Below are 27,944 nucleotides of genomic sequence, written 5' to 3' on the forward strand. Positions count from 1 at the left end.
CTATCTGGGTTCTTAATTTATATCATTGATTTCTGGACAAAGTAACAAACCAATTTTAAAAAATGGGTGTTGGAAAAATTCCGTAATGAACATAAACCAGTATTTTCTAGTTGACTAGAATTTGGTCAACTTTGGTTATTGTAATGCCAAAAGCATTTTCATAGTGTGGTAAGTCTTTTCCATAATATTTCTGTACAATAACCAGTGTAAACTTTTGTACAAACGGTATTTCATTTCGCGGTAATTGTTTGAATACCTGCAATATTTCTAGAGTAAATAAAATTTATAAGTGGAATGACTACCACATCGTTTAATATCCAGTTGAGACGCATGAGCTGAAGGCGTTACCCAAAACAAAGATTAAAATGCCAACATATTTATGGCGATTTAATTGTATACAGAGATAATATCACTGTTTTTTTTTTATTCTTAATTATTTCAAACAATGTCGCTTATCACCCTCGCATGGGACGATGATCACGACAGATCCGCATAATTCTGATGAGCCCCCCACTGTTTTTCGTGGAAAGTAAAAGCACGCGGCAAAACGTGCGCGCCTCACTGCCCGCCAAGAAAGTGAGCGCGCGACACGCGTTTTTTTTTTTTAAATATCTCGCGCCAAAAAAACCCGATTTGACGTTGACGTACCGACTTGCGTCCAAAAATCGAAGAAGTTTTTATTTTATTTTTTATTTTTATTTTGAGTTTTACGTCGGTGCGTTGAACTTATTGAGTGCAGCGTCCTCTGGTTTCATAAGTGATTATGTTACGCGTAGTGAAAGTGCAGTGACGTAAGAGTTACATTAGATCAGACATAATGGCGTGTCCTATTGGGTTAGGGAAGTGCAGCACTGTTGATATCGTTATCGGTAAGTATTTTTTTTTATAAAACATTTTATTAATTGATAACAATAAATATTGTTGATTATAAATGTCTATTAAAGATGAAAATGAAAGTTTATGTTAAATATATGTTTTTATGGAGGTATAACAAATTTAATTCGAAAAAAAAGAGAACAGGCATTAATGACGCGTGTTAACATAAATAAAACTTATAAGCGAACCATTAAAACATAGCCAGATTTCTTTCTCTCTGAACTCTTTAACGTAAAACACTTACATCCAAATACATACCACTAAACGCTATATTTTAAAATTAAATTAGTGTTTTAGTCTAATCTTTTTTAACAACATATTACTAAAACTATTAACAAATATTACAGATATGCGGTAATAATTATATAACTACACATAACAATAGTTAACTAGAAATAATAAATTAATTAAGTCACAAGTATATCACGCATGCTATTTTTTTTCTAAAGTAGGTAGTTAAATTAATAAAATATTATATATCGTAATAGCATATATAGATAATACAATATATTTGTATGTGAGTGTGTGTTTAAAATATCGCGTAGTTGTACAATGTATATATAGGTAATATTTTAATATAGGTAATATTCTTATTATCTTTCTTGTGACAACAATTTACATGCATTTTATATCAATCTACTAATGTATTTATATATATAATTTGTCTATACGTGTGTATGTCATTGGACTTAAATAAATAAATAAGCTTAGTCTTTTGTGTGTTTGAGTCACTGAATTGTTTACACTGTAAAAAACATAAACGGCCATTTTTTAACTTCATTTATTAATGAACCCTATATAAGACACTGTACACGTTCAATAAAAGAAACCCTATCACATATTTACCAAAGTAGTCGTTTTGTTCCAATATTTCTAATTTATTACTACAGCAACAATCGTTGAATTGATTATTTTATTATTTTCTGAATTAAAGTCTTATTCAGGATACATGCATGCATATACTATATGTAAATATACATACATATATGAGACAAATTGAAGACTGCCTGAATGAAATTTGAAGGGTAGTTTTTTTTTAATGCATAATATCAAGATTTTGACTTTACAACTCTACTCTATCTCCACTTTATTAAAAAAATCTACGGTGTCATTAATTAATACACAAATATAAATAAATGTCGGTCGCCTGGAAGAGATCGCTATGTAGCGATAAGGTCGCCAAAGTTATTCGCCTCTTTTATTAAGGCTGAATCTTTGTTGTATTTTTTTTTCTCTGCGTAAGTGATATGATCATATTATACGTACAGGATATACAGAGTCGATGATCTGTGTTCTTAGCCTGTCTGATCTGTATATTTTAATAGGGCTTTGTGCAAGCCCGTCTGGGTAGGTACCACCAACTCATCAGTTATTCTACCGCCAAACAACAGTACTCAGTATTGTTGTGTCCCGGTTTGAAGGGTGAGTGAGCCAGTGTAACTACTGGCCCAAGGGACATAGCATCTTAGTTCCCAAGGTTGGTGGGGCATTGAAGATGTAAGGAATTGTTAATATTTCTTACAGCGTTATTGTCTATGGGTGATGGTGACCACTAACCATCAGGTGGCCCATATGCTCGTCCGCCAACCTATACCATAAAAAAGCCAATAATTGTATTAGCATATATAATTTGAATTTCATCCTTTTTTTGTTTTAAACCGTAACTACTGTTATTACGTCCTTTTCGATAAAGAAAAAGGTTGAGTCTACCCTTATTAAAACAGTGTTGTTAAACATGTTCCAAAACATTAAATCAATCAATTGTAAATAAATTAATTACTGAACTATTTTATTGCACTTACTATCCGTACCGGCGACTTACTGCACATTTGAATTAAAAAGAAAAAAGTTATTTTTGTAATCTATTTTACATCAACTAAATGCCAGTGAAAGCCCCGTCAAAATCGATTCAGTCGTTCCAGAGATTAAACGGAACAGACAGACAGACAATAATGGTAAAAACTTTTACTTTGGCATATGTACTACATATACATAAATATACATTTAGTAAAAAACAAATCTTTTAATATTACAAACAGACACTCCAATTTTATTATTTGTATAAATTACATGCAATTTACGTAACTACTGTTTTAAAATAAATATAATATATTATAAACAATCAAACAACTGCCTTATTTATTTGTTTACTCAGATATCCAACAGAAGTATAATAATTGTTATTATCTCAAAGCACACATACATACATATTAATTATTTTTTTTAATTATAAGATTAATAAAATGATAATAACAACATCATATAAATAGTTTGCAACAGCTAGTCAGCGGTATTGTAGTGTATTTGAAATTAAGTTTAAAGTAACGTTCAATATTTAAGCTCAAAATAAAAATGAATTATCTAACTATAGCACAATATTTTTTATTTCTTATTAAATAATAACAAAAATTTGACCGAAATCAAAGTCATTGATAACATGAATTGGGCTTATGGAATTCTTAATATTCTAGTTGTCTCTGGAATGCTAACAACTTTAGAAAAAACTAGTCTTCGACTAAATTAACCGTTTTATTGTTTTATTTATCTAATGAAACGCACAGACTATAAGTGGGTGCCGCTTTCACTCGTAATGCCTTGCTTTTGAAACGAAAATAACTGTGTGCAGATAAAAAATGCTTTTACGTAATATTAAATATACGGTCTGTTTGCTGTAGTGGTAATCTTATTTGGCTGAATATGAAACGATCTTGGCCAATTCCTTTGGAAAAAGAAATAAAAATGTGTTGAACTCTTACCGGAATACTTTATGCTTACATTAAAAACACGGGTGTTTCAGAAAAAAACGATTACTCTACTGCAGCCCAAAGAGTCTGTCTGTCTATAAGATGTCCAAAACAAATAGAGACTACACAAAGAATTGCACACCATAATGTGTGTATAGTATCCATAATAAATCTTACGTAGTTATTCTTGAGAATGTCATTTATATTATTTATAATCTGTCCCCTCAGCTGTAAAAGAAACATAAATAATAAAAAGTAAATATTTTCAATTTCTTCCAATATAAAAAACACAAGTAATAAATTGTCTATACTAACAAGTAAATCATTTAAACGTTAAATAAACAATTAGAATGAAACGATGCCGCGAAAAATACATAAACAAAGGTGTGCTTCCGTCATCATACACACATTATACAAGTTTAGGTAACAATATGTAAAAGACACGGTTATTTATGCAGTAACTTTGACGGACTGACGGACTAAGTGAAACTCCTTTAAATCAGAAACGTCACGCAAATATGTCACTCTTAAATTCTACCCTGAAGTTTAACAATAATTAAAATTCGGATAATCTAATTTAAGTCGAATTAAGTAGACCACACTAGTCGCTATATTATAAAATATATTAATTTTTGAGCTTCGAAATAATAAAATATATTTATCTTCCATTCCATAATCCATAAAGAACCGTTAATATTATTCGTAGTTCAAGAAAAATATAATATATCGATATATTTTGCCAACACTATTTCATTTTTATGATTTATTCAAATATATTCGAAACTCATAAAAATCTGTGAAAACATACGTCCACTAATGTTCGTTTGTTTCTTTGGCTTTCTCGCCATAACTACTCAACCGATCGTCATAAAATTTTGCATACAATTTGTCAGGAGTACAAAAAACCACACAGAGGATCTAACACCTGTCTCCTTTGAGACAAATACCCTTCAAGGGACTGGTAGTGCTCACTGGGTATACAATCCCACTCACCACCAGTAAAGAACTTTGGAAAGGGCAACTGATTCACTGGGCACAATAGAGATTCTAATGAATTTACAATATTAATGTAATATATGTTTCGATATCTATGCTTAAGCAAATTATAATAGTTACTGTTAAGTTAATGTTCTAATTAATTTGTTAAATAATAACTAAGTGCCTTAAATCCTTTGTGGAATACAGGACTTAGAACCGGTTCTGCTCATCATATAACAACAATACTAATTGTTGTGTTCTGGTGAGAACGGTGAGTGAGTTTAACTGCAGTTTAACATAACTCCTTAATTTCCAAAGATGGCGGTGTACTAACGATTTTACTTTTTTTCTTTTTCTGAGCAGGAGGCTCACCTACCCAACCTACCCACCTACTAACTACTCAATACCAGAGGACAGCAGATGCATTGCCTTTAAGAAAGGTCATTAGAGATTGTTTATATTTCTCAATACACCTCTGAGAAATGTACTCATGGAACTAGGTACTCCCAGTGGAATATTAACAGTCTGTTACGGTTTAAATAAATACTACTTACATAATAAACAGAGTCGAGATGGCCCAGTGGTTAGAACGCGTGCATCTTAACCGATGATTGCGGGTTCAAACCCAGGCAAGCACCGCTGATTCATGTGCTTAATTTGTCTTTATAATTCATCTCGTGCTCAGCGGTGAAGGAAAACATCGTGAGGAAACCTGCATGTGACAAATTTCATAGAAATTCTGCCACATGTGTATTCCACCAACCCGCATTGGAACAGCGTGGTGGAATATGTTCCAAACCTTCTCCTCAAAAGGAGAGGAGGCCTTTAGCCCAGCTGTGGGAATTTACAGGCTGTTGTTGTACATATTAAACAGCAAACGAAAGTAGTTTCAAGGTTGATCTATGCGCTAAATATTATTTAGTCTAACAACGTACGTAAATTTGCGTCATAACCACGTAATGTTGGAGTTGTTTTATAACGTATAGTGTAATACTTTATATCAATCAAACAAACGGCTTATCGAAACATAAATCTTTATGAGTGAAAATAAAGTGTCTGTCTGTGATTTCTAAATAACTGCTTTTTATAACCGAAGCAAACTTTATTCATTATCTGTTTGACTGTCGGAAGTTATATTTAAAACGCAATGTTGAATCAATGAATAATTTGATTATTATATATACATAACAATGAAATAAAGACAAAATCAAAATAAACTTTATTCAAGTGGGCTTTTACAAGCACTTTTGATTCGTCATTATACAATTAAGTGAAGCTCGGTTCGGAAATTAGATTCTACCAAGAAGAACTGGCAGGAAACTCAGTGGTTACTCCTTTTCAACATTTAAATAATACAAATTCAAGTTAGTTAAATACAATAATTTAAATTAATACAGAGTCCTTATACCAATCAATAGGCACTAAGTAACAATACAAGATAACAATTAAATTATGATTTTTCTTTATAAATTTTTTTGGTTCTATTAATTTGTATCAATGGTGGTCACGACCCTCAGTAATGAGGAAACGACTAGGAAGAAGAATTTGTATCAACCTCTACTAGGGGTAGTTTTATTGTTTATTCCCGAATTGCAAAAAGTTAGTATTTTATATTAAGTGAGTACAAAAGCTTGCTATATAAAATTATATTCTACCTAAGCTACACAATAAATTTTTAAATGTTTTTCGGTTTGGATACGATTTCGTATAAATTTAATCGTCAAGTATTTGCGTACAAAACATATAAAGTCTTGGACTCCTTATTTTAAATCATTGTGCTTCAACCAATGAAATCGTAGTTCTTTAATTTCATAGTTTTTTTTTTAATATTTAGTTTTCATAAATCATCCATAACATCTGAACTCAACTTAGTTGCCAGTACCTTTTTTGCATTTCAGAGTATCCATTCAAATTATTTTGTAAATCGAAGATGAATGGGACCAGCAATGTCAATAGACCCCATTTCCCACTTTCTATCAATTGATATCTAATTTACTATCTTGTTTTCGATTTCAATGGCTTTAAACGAACGGTCTTGCCATGTTTTGCTTAAAAAATATGGCCGTCCTACTCCCACCCGTAAATTTCTATAAATACATTTGAACTTAGTAAGAGCAGATCTCAAAGTTGTATTGAATGGCAAATTTCTCCTTTTCGATAGTAATAAAAAGACACGATTCATTTTCTTGTTAAAATCACAGATAATAAAATTGGTCGCGTAATTATAATTTGCTACCTTCGGCAGTATATAAAAAAGATAGCCTCTAAAAAAAAGTTTAAGTCCCTCCAAAAACTACTTGACAGTTTTGACTTACTTTTGACAGACTTTGAAAGAATGTTTTCGAAATTCAAAATATTTTCGAATTAATTTTTTTTTTTTTGATAGCACGAAATTGAGCATTATTTTACGTAAATCTCGAAAGATGCTTCCGTTCATTCCGTATGCGGTCACTCAACAGTTAACGTGTCATTATTCGCAATTTCGAAATTACCCCAACCTTAATGCTTAACTCATTCATCTGTGTCGAATTACTTTAAAAATAGCGGTAAAATATCCCAAATTTACCATCCATAAATAATTCATAATCTTTTTTAATCATTATCGAGAATTTAATGAGACATAAATAAACCTCCTTGGTTTTAAAGTGTACATATAATTAAATGCTATCAATGTTAGACTGTACAAAACGCAGATATAACTTTAGCATTGAATAAAATAATTATTTCATGAAAGAAGTAAAATAAAAATAATAAATATGAGACAACATCACATACCTTACTCTGATCCCAATGTAAGTAGCTAAAACACTTCTGTTATGGAATATCAGAAGTAACGACGGTACCACAAACACCGAGACCTAAGACAACATAGAAAACTAATGATAATCGACATTGACTCGGCCGGGAATCGAACCCGGGACCTCGGAGTGGAGTACCTATGAAAACCGGTGTACACACCACTCGACCACGGAGGTCGTCTAGTAAGCATATGTATATCATTCCTTATAATATTTCCTATTAGTTTCAACCAATGTGGTAAACAAATAAAGACGCAAACTTTAGCCTTTTCCAACCACAAGACGACATAAGCCTACATACAACATTTGATAACGATTTGACGCGTTATCATTGATCGAGAGCTTGAATAATCTATGGTATTCATTATGGATTTGAAATAAATTCGTTTTGACGATTATCGAAACTTTCGAGGTAAAATTATAAGCGATGTAAGTTAACTGGAATAATTTTGTATATAAATAAAGATGTATTTATCAATACTGTTTGCATGGAATATCAATCAAAGATTTTTATTTATTTTCTTACTTCGATTGGTGTAGGCTATGATTTTATGCTCCTCGGCCCTGAGATAACACAGTGCTGCGTTGGAAATTATCCTTTTAAATTATCACAACATAATTTACCTAAATTAGCGATTGCTACATACATACAAGTAACTACTCATTTTGTCTGCGAGGCGTTATCCAAAAGCCTTAGATACGGAAATATAAAGAGGCCTGTAATTTTGAAGCTTAAAAATTAAAAAACTTTATTAAGTGTAAAAACACTAACGGTTTCGTCAGTATATAATTCCGACATATACATATCTGTAATAATTTTGATTACTATAATAGAAACATTGAGAAACGTCGCGTAAACACGATAAGTGACGATAAATATGTAACATCAAGTTTCCGACTTCGCAATGACAATAAATCCTTCCTAGGACAATGCATTCGTTTCGATAATTCAACCTGAATAATTCAACCGGCATTTAAACAAGTACCGTTAACAAATATTATATTAATAAAAAACACATTAATAAATAAATTTTATTCAACACCATAAATCTATAGTAATATTGTAAATATGAAAGTATGTAGACAGACAGAGGTCAGTCCCTCTTTTATGACCAAACCACAGAACCGAATTTAATAAAATTTCGTGTGAAGCGAACATAAACTACAAGAAAGGAGATAGGCTACTTTTCTGTCTGACAAATGATTTTTTTATGGTATAGGTTGGCGGACGAGCAAATGGGCCACCTGATGGTAAGTGGTCACCATCACCCATATACAATGACGCAGTAAGAAATATTAATTATTCTTTACATCGTCAACGTGCCACCAACCTTGGGAACTAAGATGTTATGTCCCTTGTGCCTTTAGTTACACTGGCTCACTCACCCTTCAAACCGGAACACAACAATACTGAGTACTATTATTTGGCGATAGAATAACTGATGAGTGGGTGGTAACTACGGGCTTGCACAAAGCCCTACCACCAAGTAAACAATGACCAACACCTTGAAACGCGAGGGAAACCGCGGGCGAAAACTAGTATGATATAACAATGGAGTGATTGGTCGTTGATTTTCATCCAATTAACCTATACAATTGATTTCTATTTAGTTGATTTTGCATGAGGTAACAACCATCAACACCGGCCATACAAAACTTGCAGAACCACTCTTAACTTCTTCTACACGCTGATGTACAACAACAACAACAACAGCCTGTAAATTCCCACTGCTGGACTAAAAGCCTCCTCTCCCTTTGAGGGGAAGGTTTGGAACATATTCCACCGCGCTGTTCCAATGCGATTTGGTGGAATACACATGTGGCAGAACTTCTATGAAATTTGTCACGTGCAGGTTTCCTCACGATGTTTTCCTTGACCGCTGAGCACGAGATGAATTATAAAGACAAATTAAGCACATTAATAAGCGTTGCTTGCCTGGGTTTGAACCCGCAATCATAGGTTAAGATGCGCGCCTTCTCACCACTGGGCCATCTCGACTCGTTGATGTACTAATATTTGTAGTAGCATCATTTGTACATCGGCGTGTAGTAGTAGTACCTAGTAGAGCTTTGGCTCTTAGTAATCTTGCTAGTCACATAACCGATACAATATAAATTGAAGAAACAAACAAACTCTTAACTATACATTTAATGCATATTTTAATACATTAGCATATATTTATATACATTAAGTTTATTTAAAATTGCAGCAGTTTAAACATTGTTCTTAATTGTAGAAGTGGTTGTCTTAAAGAAGAAGCTGTTCGAAGAGCTGATGAAGGTGCAAGGGTGCGAATTGTTATTCTATTTTCCAATTCCAAAGCATCGCTGACGTGGAATTCTCGTCTGTATATACCCATCCACTTATTTCTCAGTTTTCAAGCTAATACGAATTATTAATAAAAAAAATATGAATGTATAAGTTATAAATTATTAAGGTACAAATTACAAGCAACATACCTTATATATTAAAAAAAAAAAACTACCTGACGTAAACATAAACAGAATTATTAAGTACTGGCTGAATATAAATGAAATATTATTTCTTAATTTAAAAAAAAAAAAAACTTTATTACCGATTTTTAGTCTGTGATTCCCGATAGCATCCACATTCGAACAGTTAAGCTGTCAAATTCGAAGGTAAATTTAAATAAAAACATTTAGATCTCATTGCCCTACTAAAAACATCAACGGCCTCGACTCGATCTTGAGAAACCGCTTCGTAGTATTCGTCTACACTACACCGAGATGCGTTACAGATAATAAAACCAGTAATGTAACGTTCAGTCATCGATTGCAACGGTCACGCTCCAACCGGACGTTACGGCTTACGAGCTGTAACACATCGGATCCGGTTAGCTTGACCGAGATACAATGGCGAATGTGCAAATACTTATATAACACAAATGACAGCATATTATGACAGTACTTTTCTTCGTATCGTCTTTTGTTTATGATTCATTATATATTATTTGCGACAATTATATAAAAACTTTTTGCACCAGACCTTTGTGCTGTGTAGAGCAATTAAGGACAATCCTGTTACATACAATTAAGTTTGTATATATCTTGATTTAAATAATAGTGCAATTAACTAAAAGTAGCAAATTCTAGATCGTGCAACGACCTTTCTCCCTTTTGAGTTATCTCTATAAACCCGTTTCTAAATGTTAAAATTGCAACGTCATAATCAACCAATGATATAGTCACAGAGAAAGACTCCTTCAAAGATTCGCTGTAACTCCCGATTTCTTCTCACATCATATCAATCAGCTTGAAAGACGCTATCTGTCTCAACTGTAAACCCCAATCCCATCAGTTATCGTCACAATGTGACAGATGCAACAAACCTACTGTCACTTTTGTTGACCAACTTTGTAAGCTGTGTCCAGTAGCCATAATCCTCCTCCATGTCATAAAGGTACTCTGAGTATATCAAATCAAATCAAAATAAAGTTTATTCAAGTAGGCTTTTACAAGCACTTTTGAATCGTCATTTTACAATAAAGTTAAGCTACCACCGGTTCGGAAAGTAGATTCTACCGAGAAGAACCGGCAAGAAACTCAGTAGTTACTCTTTTTTAACATTTAAAAAATACAAAGTATTAATAGTTAAATAAAATTATTTAAATTAATATATCCTGCTTGGAAGTCAACAGGTATTAACTCCACGCTCTTCATCTATGAAATCTTGTATCGAATAATATGCTTTTTCTACCTTTAACTAGTTCCATAGCACGTCACGTCAAAGGTCACGTCCTTGGTGGTAGGGCTTTGTACAAGCCCATCTGGGTACGTACCACCCACTCATCAGATATTCTACCTCCAAACAATAGTACTTAGTATCGTTGTATTCCGGTTTGAAGGGTGAGTGAGTAGTATAACTACAGGAACAAGGGACATAACATCTTAATTCTCAAAGTTGGTGGCGCATTGGCGATGTAAGGAATGGTTATTTTTCTTACAGCTACACTTTCTATCGTAAACCCATAACATAGAAGAAAAAAAAAAGAAAAAGAGGCTAAAGCTTGCAATTAAAAAAAAAGTTGTATAAATTTAAAAAAAAATGTAAGCCTATTAATATTTAACTCTCGCTAACAAGATTTAATAGATTGTATCAAGTCATTTCACGTGGATATACAAAGTGAAAATAAGATTACACCATAACGGAATCCGATAACAATAATTTTACATAACACAATTCATCTCCGCAACAATGCCTTATCGCTTTAATACATATTTAAGAGTTCCGTTCACGAATAAGGGTGTGAACACACAGTTACTTCTTAAACGTAGTAACTATAAATGGTCAGGAGAAAATTAAGTCTTTCTCAGATAATGGAATATTATATAACAAAAAAATATATAATTATAACGGTTAGAAGCAGAAGTACGCAAATCTTCTGAAAGCTTCTGACTTCACAAATATTATTATTTAAAAAGAGTCGAGATAACCCAGTGGTTAGAACGTGTGCATCTTAACCGATGATTGCGGGTTCAAACCCAGGCAAGCACCGCTGATTCATGTGCTTGATTTGTCTTTATAGTTCATCTCGTGCTCAGCGGTGAAGGAAAACATCGTTAGGAAACCTGCATGTGACAAATTTCATAGAAATTCTGCCACATTTGTATTCCACCAAATCGCATTAGAACAGCGTAGTGGAATATGATCCAAAACTTCTCCTCAAAGGGAGAGGAGGCCTTTAGCCCAATATTGTCCATGTTTTCGATACCCCTATTAAAAGCCCCCCTGTTATATCTATCTTTTGTACAATTATTATTATTAATATTATTATTAATTATGTTACGTCTTCGTGTATAAGCGCCTTTAGTCTTCCAACGAAGTACGATTCCGCAAGATGACATCACTAGCTTTCACTGACGAATGACGGTCAGTGAGTCAGAGCGGATTAAAGACATTTCCAAATGTAATTTACTAGTTTTAGCTTATTTCACTTTCGGATTTATTTTTATCGTTAAATACTTTTTTATGTATTCTTTTTTTTTATTTGAGGATCGTTAAGCAGAATGCAATTGAGCCACCGTTTGGTAAATGGCTAATAACACCATATATATATTTATGATATTGCACAAAATATTGCTGTTTTCGTAAAATTTTAAAGGAGTGGGCCCCTACTCATATGGCACAAAGCCAACAACAAATAAACCGGAAACATACAAAATAAACGTAGCTAAGTATAAGTACGTAAAATAAATTTATAATCAACTAGCTGCCGCCTGCGGCTTCGCTCATATTTGAGGGATTCGTTTTCAGGTGTTCAATAAAAAAGGAGCCATTTAAATCCTCGAGGCTCAAGCTTCAAATTTCATCAAATTTGTTCCAGCAGTTTAGCCCTGGAGAATAAAGACAGTCAGACTTAGTAAATATCGCATTTATACTTAATATAAAATAAAATAAATAAAATAAAAAAGCCATTTATTCTACTACTCAATTTTGCAGTTGATTCTACAATACAATACACTTTCATTTATCAATAATCTAATTTGTGGTATTAAATTTAAAACTTAACATTTACATTTTTGCTCAATTTAAAATTCATATAAATTCAATAGATAAATAATTAAAAATAAATAAATAATTATTTACATATTTTAATATATAGTGGTATAAAAAAAAATGTAAATACTTAACATATTATTAAAAACCAAAAACAAAACCAACGCATAAATAAAACTCATATACAGCATTGTGCAACAAATGCAATATTCTAAAAATGTTTTAGGCCAGTTATTCGTAAAACGCATCGATTACATAACATGTGAATTGTTCGCGTTGGAAAATACGTCTCATGAATATTCCATGCACGTTTTAAAATAATTCATAACCTACTTTCGTTGCGTAGTACTTTGAAGAGATACTGGTTTTATCTCTTGTTTTGAGACCTAACGATACTCGACCATCCTTATGACCGCAGGGAAACCATTCTTTAAATAGGAACTCAGAGGAACTCAGTGACTCCCAATCTGTTGCGAACACTGGTTCCGCAATGCAACACTTAAGTGCAGAATTAAAAACTTTTTCGAAAGAATGTGTTGCATTTTTTAATAATGATTCATAAAACAAATATAAAGTATTACCTAATGATACGATCTATACTTATATATACATAAGTTTGTATTTTCTTTTTTCGTTTGAACGCGCTCTGTAACTGCTAGTTTGATTTCAATAATTTGTTTGCTTTTAATAAAATTATTTAGATAAGTTTTACACTTTTGACAACGTCCTTGAAATTACGAAGAGTAGAGCAGGAAAGAGGATTCGATTTTTAAAAGCCTTTCGTTCTTATTTGATTGACTTAAGAGAACAATGTCCTTTTTATTCCATCTTAAAGATATATTCAATAACATCGAACTTTAGTGTTCCCCGATATCAAATACTTTGAGAACCACTGGCGTACGTAACTAAATCGCATCCCAGCACGTTGTTATTGGACCTTGTTATTGTTAATTACAATGGCCGGTCATCCGTTATCCTGCAATATTACATCGGAAAATACAGCTATTTCATGTACTTGTGACCTAAAACCCGTTATATGGCCTATTAATAATAAATTCCTAAACGAAATTCGCAACTATTTCAAATTATTATTCGTAAAAGAAAACGCCAAGTACTTATTAATCGTAATTTTAAGGATTAGTGTATAAGCAACTTCGCAAAGTTAAGCTTAGTAATTTAAAAGTCGCAGTTTTAGCTCTGGTCTCTTGGGATTTCGTTGTCTTGTCTCACTCCAAGCCATGATTTACATTCTTTTTTTTTTATGAGACAACATCACATACATTACTCTGATCCCAATGTAAGTAGCTAGAGCACTTGTGTTATGGAAATCAGAAGTAACGACGGTACTACAAACACCCAGACCCAAGACAACATAGAAAACTAATGGTAATCTACATCGACTCGGCCGGGATTCGAACCCTGGACCAAGGCGTACCCATGAAAACCAGTGTACACACCACTCGACCATGGAAGTCGTCAATTCATATACATTCGACTGAAGAGTAAATAGGCATTTAAGTATATCTTTTTTTATTCTATTCAATCTCTTACAGTCTTTTATATCTTTGCCCTCTCTACTGTCTAGTTGCCGTCGTCTCTGAGTGAGAGGTTATCTGTGTGTGCACACACATTTTTAAGATAAAATATCTATTATAAATTTGGCTAATTTCTGTTGAGATTTATTTATTTTATTTAGTTTTTTATTTCTGTTGAGACTTAATCTGCAAAGGCTGACAACGTACATACACCCCTGGTACAGATATCTTTGGTCATTGTAGAAACTTTTCATCAGCCGAACCTCCTATATCTTTTATCACTGTTCGGGAAATCATTTATTATAATTATATGTCTAAATAGTTAAAGCCTATATTCGATTTGTCAGGGAGTCCCAGACCGAAAAAGCATTCACCGTATATGTAGTACATAATCACATAGTAAACCGAACTGAAAAATAAATAAAACATTCGATAGTGACAATTTTGACTACCAGACTGTAACATGACGCAGTCTTCCCACGAGCACTCAACACCAAAACAAAACAACGTGACGGCGAGCGTTACGAAATATTACTTTCTAATGAGCATTTAGAGGAATTTTACGAAACGAGAGTTCACGATCACAAGAACCAATGCCACATAAGGTTTGCATAACATATTTTCTAACTTGTAATGTTATATTTCGTTTACTTTCACAGTACAATTTCTTAGAGCATTACTTCGGTGGCGAGTATCAGCTGTCTATACGATAAATACGGATTTCGCGCAAACTTTATTCCTGCCTCGTTAGACTAGCGGAAAGCATTATGGCACAGATCTCCAGGTTCTAGGTTTAAATCCCGGATTGGGACATTGAATGATTATTAGCTCTGTATTAAATTCTCAGTTGTTTGAAGTTTGATTAGCTGCATTTATGCTCCCATGGTTTAGTAATCAAGTGTAGGTCTGGGTCCTGTGCCTGAATTGGATTTGCCGCCCCATTGGTTTTGAGAGCCAGAAAATAGAGAGTGCATCTATGTGTGCGGCAAGTGTGTCTTGAGACAGACCGCCATATCTAAAATCATTCGAAAGATCAACCATCCAAGGCAATTCGTAATAACTGACATAACACATCCTCAATAATACTCTGAGCAAATAAATTGTATATAAAAGTCAATCCCACAAAAATTAATCATCTTTTATAAAAAGGGATCAAACAGGTAATATACAATGCCAAAGAAATAAAGAATTTTTCCAAATTGAAGAAATTTCAAATAAAAGGTCAAATTCTGAATAACAACAAACAAATAATCAACGGGATCGAGAACATCATTTTTTCTTTGAAGTCGGTTACAGATTCAATGTTAGACAAATCTTCCATTATCATGAAGGCTTCGTACAGCCGTGACGAAGAAACACGCTACATTTTGTCATGAACGATACACCCATGCATAGCTTAGTGTTCAAGTAGTAATAAGCATTCTTATTCGTTGATTTCCATGCAAAAACATACGTATAAATGTAATTACATAATTATATATTAAATTTAAAAAAAGAATTATTACTGAGCTTAAATGGAACTTAAAATGAAATACTACTTTAGAAGAAATCGTTCCTAAAAATGATGACCTATCGAAATATTTTAAAGGAAATGGTTACCGATTAAAATGAAAATAGAACGTGCGATACAGTAGTCGCATATTGCATTGTTTTAATATTTAAGGTTGCACCTCATTTTGCTAATAATTAACATTGACGTTACATCCTCTTGGAAAATATTTTGGTACACTCTGACTGACGAATTCTAACACCGCGTGCGATCACCGGTCAACTAAAATAGTTCTTCACTTCCTCGGCCTCCGTTATATACTTCCGTCCAAAATCAAAAATCAAAATAAACTTTATTCAAGTGGACTTTTACAAGCACTCTTTAATCATCATTTAACAATTAAGTGAAGCTACCACCGGTTCGCAAAGTAGATTCTCCCGAGAAGGACCGACAAGAAACTAAGTAGTTACACTTTTTCAACATTTAAAAAATACAATCATATTAGTTAAATATAATTATATATGTATGTAATGTATCCTGCCTGGAAGTCAACAGGTAAAGGTCCCTTTTCACTAAATCACTATGTTGCAGAAAAGCGAGAAGAAAGATGTAACAATTTTTTTTTTCAACAGAAATTAATTTGGTATAGGGTTGCCAGGCGTCGGGATACATATGTACATAATAGTTAAGATTATTGGGTGCGTGTAAAATTAAACGATAATATAAATTTCTACATATGTAGAAATGACTGATGACATATGATAAACACTATAGCCAAGATATTGGTGTAGAATTTAATTTAAAACATTTGACATTTGTATTTTACGTTTAAATTTGAAAGAATTTTATTTTAAAGAGTTTTATAAAAGAAAAATGGTCGTATTATTACTACGACAGAAATCCCTAATAATATGGAGTATGTGGCCTTATTACCCACATGTCTAGCTAGGTTTTAGCAATCCTAATTAGGTTTGCTGTACATGTTTTAAAATTGAAACCCACCTTATAAAATGCTGACATTAAATACTATATAATTTCATTGCTTGTAAACCATGTTAACGCGGTTATAAATCAAATCAATTTTATTCAAGTAAACTTCACAATGAAGCGTTTTTGAATCGTCAACAATTAAATAATACCACCGTTTCGGAAAGCAGCTTCTAGTGAGAAGAAACGGTAAGAAACTCGCATAGTTGCTCTTTTCATATAAACAAATTTACAATGCTTTTATTCACAGTTATTTTTGTCCTATCATGGAACCCGAGCCTAACTCCAAGGGTTTCTTTCCAAAAAGTATTTTTTTTATGTATTTATAAATACCATTTTTACAACAATGTTTATAGTTAAATACGTAAAAATATAAATATCGAGAGATACACATGTGGCAGTCTTTCATACAGGAAACCTGACGATATTTTCTTTCACAGGCGAACACGAAATAGATTATGAAAAGAAACGCGTGTTCTTACCTCATCTAAGTCTAGTTTTAAATGTCTTGCAAATAAAACATGACGTTTACAATTAAAACAACTATTTTCAAAATTGAAACCATTTTCTAAAACCCAATTCAGTTATTACAATTACCACTTATATGCAGACTTGCAATATTTATATTTTACAAAACAATAACAGCCGCATTCCATTTTGCATACGTAAAAAGGAATTAAGGCTTTTTTTCCAATTTGAGAACAATATACCATGGGTTTTATGCAACCGGTTCCTTAAGACCTCCTCGTGTATACATACGCGTTCCTTAACCCCACAAAAGAGGTTATAATATAAGGCTCAGATTGTATTCAAACTTAAAAGCGTTGCTACTATGTTGCGAAGATTTTTTAATTTTATTTTATACTAGTTGTTGTCCTTGTTTTTGTTCGTGTTTTAGGTGTTTGGTTGTCACGTGTTAGGCCAAAAAAAATAACCCTTGTCCGTCCTTGGAGTTCAAATTTTCTACATAATTACCAAATTTTATTAAGTTCGGTTTAGCGGTTTGGTAGTGAAAGAGCGACAGTCAGACAGACAGAGTTACTTTCACATTTGTAATATTACTATAGACTTAAATGTATTCTTAAGTCTAACTTTATTTTCAACAAGGTTCACCAAACATATTTTGCTTCCCAAGACTGATGGAACGTTAAAGATGTGAGCGAAAAGTTTTCAATTTAGTTTCTGATTTTGCGTTACAAATTATTTTAAACTATAAAATAAATTATTTATAATAAATTTAGCATGAATCATGACGTCATTTCTTTTTTTAATCCTTAGTTTATTAGAAAAATTTCTAAGTGTGAATGTTTATTAAAAAATCGGTAATTGAAGTGGTTGCCCTATCATCTCGCTTCACAGTTTTCGCTTCACATGATTTGACATGTTACGGAAAACCAGATGAACCAACCTGAGATGGCCCAGTGAGCTGAGATGGCCCAGTTGTTAAAACGCGCGCATCTTAACCGATATATATATGTGCTTAATTTGTGTTTATAAATTCATCTCGTGCTCGGCGGTGAAGGAAAACATCGTGAGGAAACCTGTATGTGTCTAATTTCAGCGAAATTCTGCCACATGTGCATTCCACCAATCCGCATTGGAACAGCGTGGTGGAATATGTTCCAAACTCTCTCCTTAATGGAAGAGGAGGCCTTATCCCAGCAGTGGGAAATTTACAGGCTTTTACTTTACTTTTACTTTACTTTACGGAAAACCGAATATTTTTTCATTCAAGGTCGTATCGATATAAGTTAAAAAATGAAAACTGTTTCAAATCCTAATGTGGTTTTAAATTATATCAAATCAAAGCTAAAAGAATAAAATTCAGTGGACCTACGGCTTTAAATCAAGTTTAAATGCATTTGGGATGCTACAATTTAATCCAGTGTAAGCGTAGGCTCTTATCGGTTATGTAAATTTAAAGCTATTTTGTATTCACTAAAACATTTTATCTTTAATTGGTTCACGTATTACTTTCAAAAGTGGATTCAGCTCTATTGATATCTGTTACACTTTATTGGCCATTAATGTTTCAAGTATTGTTATCATAATCACTTTTATAGCCTCCTATATATATTATTACTTAAAAAAGACATTCTTAAGGACCGTGGGACTATTCAGAGCAGACCATACTTATACATAAGTCCGCTGAGAGCAACAGTTAGTTGATATCTACTAAATAAGTAAAATATTCTGTTTGCAAAGACCTTCTGAGGACCTTCTAAAGCTGCTCATTCTCCGCATTCTGCATCCAATCAGGTCTCACCACCTTCATAAGGGGCTGGCCCAAGTCGCCTCCACTCCAGGGCATCTTGTTTTCTTCCACAGTCATTAGACCTGCGTAATATGAGGCCACCCTCTGCCGCTTCAGTCTATTATATTAGTCCGGTTCTTCTCCGAAAAATATCAATTTACATATACCTAGTAGTTTCCACAGAGAAAATATTATATTGCAAAAATGACTGCCACGTCCATACATATACATAATATATTAATATTAGTTGGTTACTTAAGAAAAAGGCCGTTTTTTTTTAAATCAAAAAATATTTGGTACGTAATGTGTTCTCCGATTTTGTTTCTAGACGATATGGTGTTTAGCTTTCAATGTAAATATATTGTAATATAACAAATTCGCGTGTTATTTTTAATGATTTCTACATTCACGGACTTTCACGTTGCCTTATTTGTGTACCGTTTTTATTTGTCATATTTTATGGCGCTATTAATTTCTTGAATCAATGTATGTCCTTTTCCGTTTGAATCTTAAAATATCGATCGCGTTGTTACTACCAAATAGGAATTAAACTTGTGTAAAATCAAATCAATAAAAAATAATTCCAGATTCATTTAAAATGGCATCATCAGACGCAGCTTATAACCCGCTGAAACTCCACTTTCAATTAGTCATTTGTTTTATTATTCAATTAGTCATCTCGTAATCGACATTATAGTAAAAAATCTCGAGGAGCCTGCATGAGGCGAATGAAATTCTGTATTATATATTCACCTAACATTGGAGCAGCGTAATAGACAATCTTTTAAAATATCCTCAAGAAAGGAGGGGGCTTTTAGTGCCTGTTACTTTAAGACAATATGACACAGAATAAATTGCATCAAACTATACAGAAGAATCAAATCTAGGAGACATTATATTGCGACCAAACTATCCAGGAGTAATGGATTAAATCCTTTCAATTTCAAATTTTGAGATGGCGCAGCGGTTAGAAAGCGTGCATCTTAACCGATGATTGCGGGTTCAAAACCATTCAAGCACCACTATATATATATGTGCTTAATTTGTGTTTATAATTCATCTCGTACTCAGCGGTGAAGCAAAACGTCGTGAGGAAACCCGCATGTGTCTAATTTCATCGAAATTCTGCCACATGTGCATTCCACCAATCCGCATTGGAACAGCGTGGTGGAATATGTGCCAAACCCTCTCCTTAATAGACGAGGAGACCTTATCTCAGCAGTGGGAAGTGTACAGGCTGTTAAGTAACAGCCTGTACACTTCCTGTACATTTACTTTACTCAAATTATTAGTTCAGGAATAGACTGCTGGATAGTCCACAGTGTGTGCATACCGTTGTGCATGACAATGGGGTCTGCGTGATAAAGCAAGTCACCCTGGAGACTGGTCGTTGAGGACGTAATCATCATATGTATATAGGTATTCGCTCACGTTATTTATAGAGGACCGCTATACATGGTGTTTAACTTTTTTTCAATGTCAGGTTTTATTTCAAGTGGGTAGGCACCTGCCAATAAAAGTAGGCCACGAATGTTCTTTAAAACTATCTCTTCGCACTTAAAGTCTACTCTTTCTTTCGCTTATTCTTTTTTATCATTAATTATTGTAACATCTAAACGCCGGATTTCGTTCGGTAAAAATAAAACAAAAACAAGTATAACGCCATTTGTTTTCACTTCGAAGCAAAACCTTTTTTGTAATTCGAAAGAAATTAATGATTTCACCGTATTTACTCACTTTTACTTTTAAAACAAAAGTTATCGTACAAGACTTTTTTGTTTATTTAGCAAAAGCAACGTTATGTAATGATTCATTTATCTAAATACAATGATGTTCTAGTAAACAGATATGTCATTAACGCGCAAAAAGTGGAGACTAGAAAACGTCCTAATTGGACCGTTTGCCTTTAGTCGTTTTCATCATAATTATGCCAGTAATACGTTATAATACATCATAATTAGTAATACGTTATACGTAATTAAAACATCTAGTTATCCCTTTTACTTATTGTTTTTATCATTTTTACTTGTAACGAAATGTAAAATAAACGGTCCCCGTCGCGGCACACTTTTTTCTGTTGTTTAGTATGGGTATAAAATATCTGTTTATTAGAATATCATTGTCTAAATATATATAACTCAAAGGTGACTGACTGACTGACAGTGATCTACTAACGCATAGCCCAAACCATTGAACGGATAGGGCTGAAATTTGTTTGTTTATATAATACATGAGACAAAAAAGAACCCGCTAAGAGGATAAAATAGGGGATGAACGCGAGCAAAACCGCGGCGAGGAAGTTAGCGGCGTTATTTTTTTTTATTTAGATTAAAAAAAATAGTCTACGAGAAGATCGTACACGAGAAAATGATCAAACACGGTTGGTTGAATGAGAACTTCGTTAATTAATAAGATATTTTTAACGTAAATTGGCAAAACTTCAATTTCCTTGTACAAAACTCTTCCTTAACACGACAATCTAGCTTACTTTTAATTGGCATCACAGTTGAAAAGATAAATAAAATCGAGCATTTCTAATTCTATAACTTTAATATCATCATCTTTATCATTACATGTATAAGACAAAGTCGCTTACAGCTATCTGTCCCTATGCGCAGATCCTTAAAATTACACAACGGATTTTGATTCGTTTTTTTTAATAGATAGAGTGATTCAAGTGGAAAGTTTTTGTATATAATACATGGACAATACAGTAAAGAAACACCGATTATTTTAGAAGTTTCTAAATTGATGACGTAAATAATCAAAGTCTGTAGTATATTTAGTATCAGCATTGCACCCTTGCGAAGCCGGGATCGGTCACTAATTTAAAATAAAATCAATGATCAAAAACATCTTTAAAATATTGTCATACGCTATCATTAAAAAGTGGCTAAAAAATTAATGTGTTTAATTTGTAAAAAAATCTAATTTTCTATTTATAATTTATGGTTCAAAACACAGCTACGGAAATAGCCTAGTTCTGTACCTTTATTGTCGCGAAGACAGCGAAGACTACAAAGGGAACTAACTAGTGTCGGAAAGTGCTCGGTAAACAATAAACATGCTACGACGCTTAAAGTCCATTGTAATAATAATAAGGTCGCTCATGTAGCTTGTGCAAAGCAGCAACAATGAGTAGAAACGTCTCTAAAGAACACACATTCTTCTATAAATTGTGTATTCTTGAAACAACTTAGGGCTGCCCTGCACTAGGAACCTGTATTGTAATAATTCGAGCATGACAATGCGGAATCTGTAATTATACAATTTGTCTTACAAAATCGAATCTAAGATTGCAGTCAAATGATCATATATCAATGAACAGTACTGTAACGTAATTTAAAATCCAATTACATTACAGGCGAATGACAAATGTTCTAAGGGCCGCCCTTATACATTACATTGTTCATACAAAATTATTATGTTGGCTTTTATTAATTTGTAAGTCGGATACCCTTATATTATAGGAGTTTGGTAATGGCACCTCGTTACCTTGTTGCTTTAATTGCCTAATTTATTTGTAGCTGGTCCCGAGTTCAAACTTGGATTGTGACATTAATTATGGCTAAGACATTAATTAAGCTATGGAATGTTATACAATCGCTCAGAAATCACGTAAAGATATACACCTGTTCTCTCTTTCCTAATATTCAAGGTCCTATCAAACGCAATAAAGATTACATTTAATAATAAATATAACGAATTTAGGTGTCATCGTTTCATCTTATTATTCGACACAAAAGCTCTTGTGGTCAATTAATGGATGCTAAGCAAAAGTTTTTGAGCGACGACTTAAAACAGGGTAGTTCTATTCTATTATACTGAAACTTGATTAGATATGTTAAAAGAATATAATATTTTTTTCTTAAAAAGTAAATCTGTTATCGAAATTTTAATTATATGAATATTCGAAGAATATTGCCCATCAGGACTGGATCGTTCCACCAGTTGATTATTAATTTTATTATTATATGTACGTACCTACATTTATACATCCATCCTCTGAAATAAATTTCACAATTTTATTCAGCACTTTGGATTTCAATTTATTTAGTGTCCAAGTATTAAGTTATTACTGCTTATGAATTACGATAGTAAAACACACAACATGGTTATAATTTTTTGTTTTTAATTATCTTAAAGACTGTGGCTCAGTATTCACTATATTCATTTTAGAATATTAACAATTTATCCTATTACATGTTAATTAATTTTGTTATTGTTTTCAGGTATTTTATTCCTGACATCACAAGCACGATGCCAGTATCAAGCTGTCCACCAGGGTAGGTATGCATCAATAACTTTACCCAACGTATCTAATTCGTAATTAAGACTCAGTAATTAATTAATCACACCCTTATATTTCAGTGTCCTACATGCAATCTCCGGGACCTCCGATGAGCTCATATCTTCAATCCGGTCATCCGCCTTGGCATCAGTTTTCCTCACCAAGGAAAAGATCACCTGACATCCAAACTTATTACAATGGGCCCTACAATCAACCACATGCGTATAACCAGAACCCGTTCCAAATGCAAGGATCACAAAACTTCCAAGATTTTCCCCAAACATATAATAGCCAATCATCATCAGCTGATCAAATAGACTCGGAGACAAGAGGTAACGCCAATGATGGCAGACTTCTGTCTGAATCAGCATTCACCAGAATATCAGAAACTCTTGGAGCAATCAATACAGTAGGACATTACCTCATAGATATGGTTAATGAGAATGAAAGAAATGAAACCGACCCTAACTTGAAACAACTCCCACAGGCTCTTTATACAATCAGCAAGAACGTTCTCGGGAGAAATGTTACTGATAAAATCGCCCCAATAGTTAAAAAAGCGTTACCCAAAGTTTTACCAGATGCCCCAATAACAAGGATAGCAACAGCAGACGTTAAACCTAATGACAGTAAAGGATGTACAACCCCTGAAGGAGAACAGGGTGTCTGCGAAGATCTGAGTAACTGTCCACAGTTACTTTTAAATCTTGTAAGCCTTCGTGAATCATTATGTTTTAAAGATCTCTTTGTTCCTGGCGTGTGTTGTCCAAAAGACGCTGTTGTTGCTTCAACACAAGCAATAGAAAAACCAGTAGTAAGCACAACAAGTAAACCTACGTACTTAGTACCAGTGACAACTCAGCGACCGACGCAAAAGCCTACAACTACTAAGAAACCTTCGGCTATACTTGTTTTGACGACTAAGAAACCGAGACCGCAAACAACTAGTACTGCTAGACCAACAACAACTTCTACTACTAGAGCCCCGTCAACAACCAGCTATTACACTGTCACTTCTCCAATCATTGCCAATTATTCGAACATTGTGGACATTAACGGTAACTATCACTTGTTATCGCTATTTAAAATAAAAATTAGATTGATTAAATTTAAATTCGAGAACCAAAAATTACATACGATCTAAACATGAAATCACAATCTTCTAAAGTGGAACATATTACTATAATATTATTTTATTAAAATTTCAGATTGTGGTCAGAGGGAAGACGAAGGCGGTCGCATAGTCGGCGGCACGGAGGCCAAGCCGGGCGCTTGGCCGTGGATGGCTGCCATATACCTGCATGGAAATAAACGCCGAGAATTCTGGTGTGGTGGCACCCTGGTCGGACCGAAGCACGTGCTGACCGCTGCGCATTGTACGAGAGATTCCAAACAGAGACCGTAAGTCAAATAACGTGTTCGTCAAATCACGTCAAAATCAAAATCAAAATCAAAGTATACTTTATTCAAGTGGGCTTTTACAAGCACTTTTGAATTATTTATTATTATTATTTTTTAAATTTGTTATTATTTTCTTCGTCTCGGTAAGGAATCACATACAACTATCACATATGTGTATAACCAGCTTAACCAACACAGCTTGGTAGATTGAAAATTGTATAATTTTTTATACATAATTGTATTTCACTAACATGACTGTATTTTTAAATGTTGAAGAGTAACTACTGAATTTCAACTTGTACTTTATTCAAGTGGGCTTTTACAAGCACTTTTGAATCATCATTTAACAATTAAGTGAAGCTACCACCGGTTCGGAAAGTAGATTCTACCGAGAAGAACCGGCAAGAAACTCAGTAGTTACTCTTTTTCAACATTTAAAAAAATACAGTCATGTTAGTTAATACAATTATTTAAATTATTTAAATTAATATATCCTGCCTGGAAGTCAACAGGTACTAATTCCACGCTTTTTTATAATAAATATTTTTTTTAATAATAATAACACGCCTTTTTCACCAATGTATTTTTTATAAACGATTTCAAATTTTGATGTCATCTAGATTCTATGTATACTAATATTATAAATGTGAAAGTAACTCTGTCTGTCTGTCTGTCCGTCGCTCTTTCACAACCAAACCACTAAACCGAATTTTATTTTTCAAATTTGGTATGAAGCAAATTTGAAGGACATGGGCTACTTTTTTATCTAACACATGATAACCAAACATCTAAAGCACAAATGAAGCTAGTCTATAATATTTAACAAATTATATCAAAATTCAACAAAATACAACACTGATCAGTTGAATATATCTTTATTCCCAGTTTCCCAGCCCGCCAGTTCAGTGTGCGTCTGGGTGATGTGGATCTGTCGCGTGACGATGAACCCTCTCGGCCAGTGACGCTGCGCGTGACGGCGGTGCGGGCGCACGAACAGTTCTCGAGGGTCGGCTACTACAACGACATCGCTGTGCTTGTGCTGGGTGGTAAGTTGACGCAACAGCTTAGCTTAGCAAACCCAACTCATATCCTATAACTAGACAAAGTGATCAGCTACAAATACCAATGGCATTTTTCAAGATTACAATTTTTAGTCAGGCAAACACTTACCATTGGTAATAGTAACAACATCAGCCTGTAAATTCCCATTGCTGGGCCAAAGGCCTCCTCTCCCTTTGAGGAGAAGGTTTGGAACATATTCCACCACGCTGTTCCAATGCGAGTTGGTGGAATACACATGTGGCAGAATTTCTATAAAATTTGTCACATGCAACCTGCATCACTCACCTCCTCACGATATTTTCTTTCACCGCGGAGCACGATATGAATTATAAAGACAAATTAAGCACATGAATCAGCGATGCTTGCCTGAGTTTGAACCCGCAATCATCGTTTAAGATGCACGCGTTCTAACCACTGGGCTATCTCGACTCGTTGGTAATAGTAAGATTAGGACTAATTGATGCCTTGATCTTTTTTCTGTAAGCATTTTAATGTTCTTATTATATATTCAATTCTTTATCTCCATTTGTCACGTAACACATACCGCTAAGATTCAGAGAATTACCAAAGAAAATTTCCATCTATAGAAGATGAAAAGAGATACATATATATGATACAGATAGAGTATGTAAAAGAGGGTAGAGTCGCTGACTATTTATTTGGATTATGTGCGTAGTGTTAATGCCTCATAGGTTTCTGGTACACATTATTTCGTTAATTATTGCAGAGAACGTTCAAAAATCGAAGTACGTGATACCCATCTGCCTGCCACGTGGTGATCTCGCCCGCGAACAGTTCGCGCGCTCAGTGGCCACGGTGGTCGGCTGGGGCACCACGCGCTACGGCGGCTCGGAGAGCTCGCGCCAGCTGGAAGCGCGGCTGCCTGTCTGGAAGAACGAAGACTGCGACCGAGCTTACTTCCAGCCCATCACGGACACCTTCCTGTGCGCCGGCTACCCGCGGGGCGGGGTTGACGCGTGTCAGGTAATCGCGACTGTCGTTAATTATAGACTATTCTAGCTGCGCCCGATTCCCTTGTACACATTAAAATTTAACAAAAAAAATGTATAGCCTAAGTTAATCCTCATTATATCAGTTATCTATTAGTGAATTCCCGTTAAAATCGCTCCAGCCGTTCTAGAGATTAGCCGGAACAAACAGACAGACAGACAAAAATTGTAAAATATGTTATTTTGGTATAAGTACCGTGTACACGTACATATGCATTGAGTAAAAAAAGGGCTATTTTAATATTACAAACAGACACTCCCATTTTATATGTATAGATATTGAGTAATCTAAATTTCATGGATTCTTATCAGCTGTCAGAGCAGTTAATAGACACATATCTATATTCTTCATTCTATTCTCAAAAGGACTAGATGGTATAATAATATACTGTATAATTGGTCAGTGACTAAATTCCTACTTGAAAATAATGGCATAATGTTTATCATTATAGATATGCAAACTCATTTCCTTGTCGTGTAATATTTATTAATATTCTACAATTAATATTTGTCTATTTTCCAGGGTGATTCTGGAGGTCCACTCATGCTTCAAGCTAATGGCCATTGGACCCAAATCGGTGTGGTGTCCTTCGGTAACAAGTGTGGTGAACCTGGCTATCCCGGCGTCTACACCAGAGTCACGCACTACTTGAACTGGCTGCAACAGAACCTAATATAACTGGCCAGCATCACAAATTTTGTATCGATATAATCCGCAAAATACTTTGTTCCAAAAATATCAAGACTTATTACTCTCGATCTAGTCTGCTCAATTGCGATGAAGCTATTTAATTTAATTATAATATAAATTAAATATTATATGCAAAGCAAATATGTAACATGTATTATTAAATCAAAAGTATAATGAGTTTTGCAGATATTATTAAAAAAAAACTAATTTAAAAACTCTAGTTGCAAGCTGTCATTTGTCAAAATATGTCATTTGACATGACACTGTCTTCAATTCAAAAAAAAAGATTTAAAAAAATATCTGCCTTGAA

General features: G+C 33.7%; 1 protein-coding gene across 2 annotated transcripts; it reads left to right on the forward strand.

Moving 5' to 3' along the window:
• Positions 1-569: 569 nt before the first annotated feature.
• On the forward strand, positions 570-27,859 carry LOC124539009 (proclotting enzyme-like). 2 transcript variants are annotated; one of them, XM_047116312.1, is made up of 7 exons: positions 570-869; positions 23,412-23,469; positions 23,551-24,528; positions 24,679-24,871; positions 25,757-25,917; positions 26,661-26,917; positions 27,467-27,859. In XM_047116312.1, exons 3-7 carry the CDS (start codon positions 23,559-23,561, stop codon positions 27,620-27,622), a joined length of 1,737 nt encoding a protein of 578 aa, XP_046972268.1. In that variant the 5' UTR covers positions 570-869; positions 23,412-23,469; positions 23,551-23,558; the 3' UTR covers positions 27,623-27,859. The 2 variants fall into 2 exon arrangements, with proteins under 2 accessions (XP_046972268.1, XP_046972267.1); XM_047116311.1 differs by having other exon boundaries at positions 23,412-23,465; positions 27,467-27,858.
• Positions 27,860-27,944: the final 85 nt, after the last annotated feature.

The sequence above is a fragment of the Vanessa cardui genome, chromosome 21, assembly GCF_905220365.1.
Source record: "Vanessa cardui chromosome 21, ilVanCard2.1, whole genome shotgun sequence".
Taxonomy (NCBI): Eukaryota; Metazoa; Arthropoda; class Insecta; order Lepidoptera; family Nymphalidae; genus Vanessa; species Vanessa cardui.

Bases quoted from the DNA above. Each gene is read 5' to 3' on its own strand.
- LOC124539009 (XM_047116311.1), top strand. From the start codon at position 818: ATGGCGTGTCCTATTGGGTTAGGGAAGTGCAGCACTGTTGATATCGTT. The intron at 24,872-25,756 runs GTAAGTCAAATA...CTTTATTCCCAG, and splicing joins AGAGATTCCAAACAGAGACC to TTTCCCAGCCCGCCAGTTCA. The intron at 25,918-26,660 runs GTAAGTTGACGC...TAATTATTGCAG, and splicing joins CGCTGTGCTTGTGCTGGGTG to AGAACGTTCAAAAATCGAAG.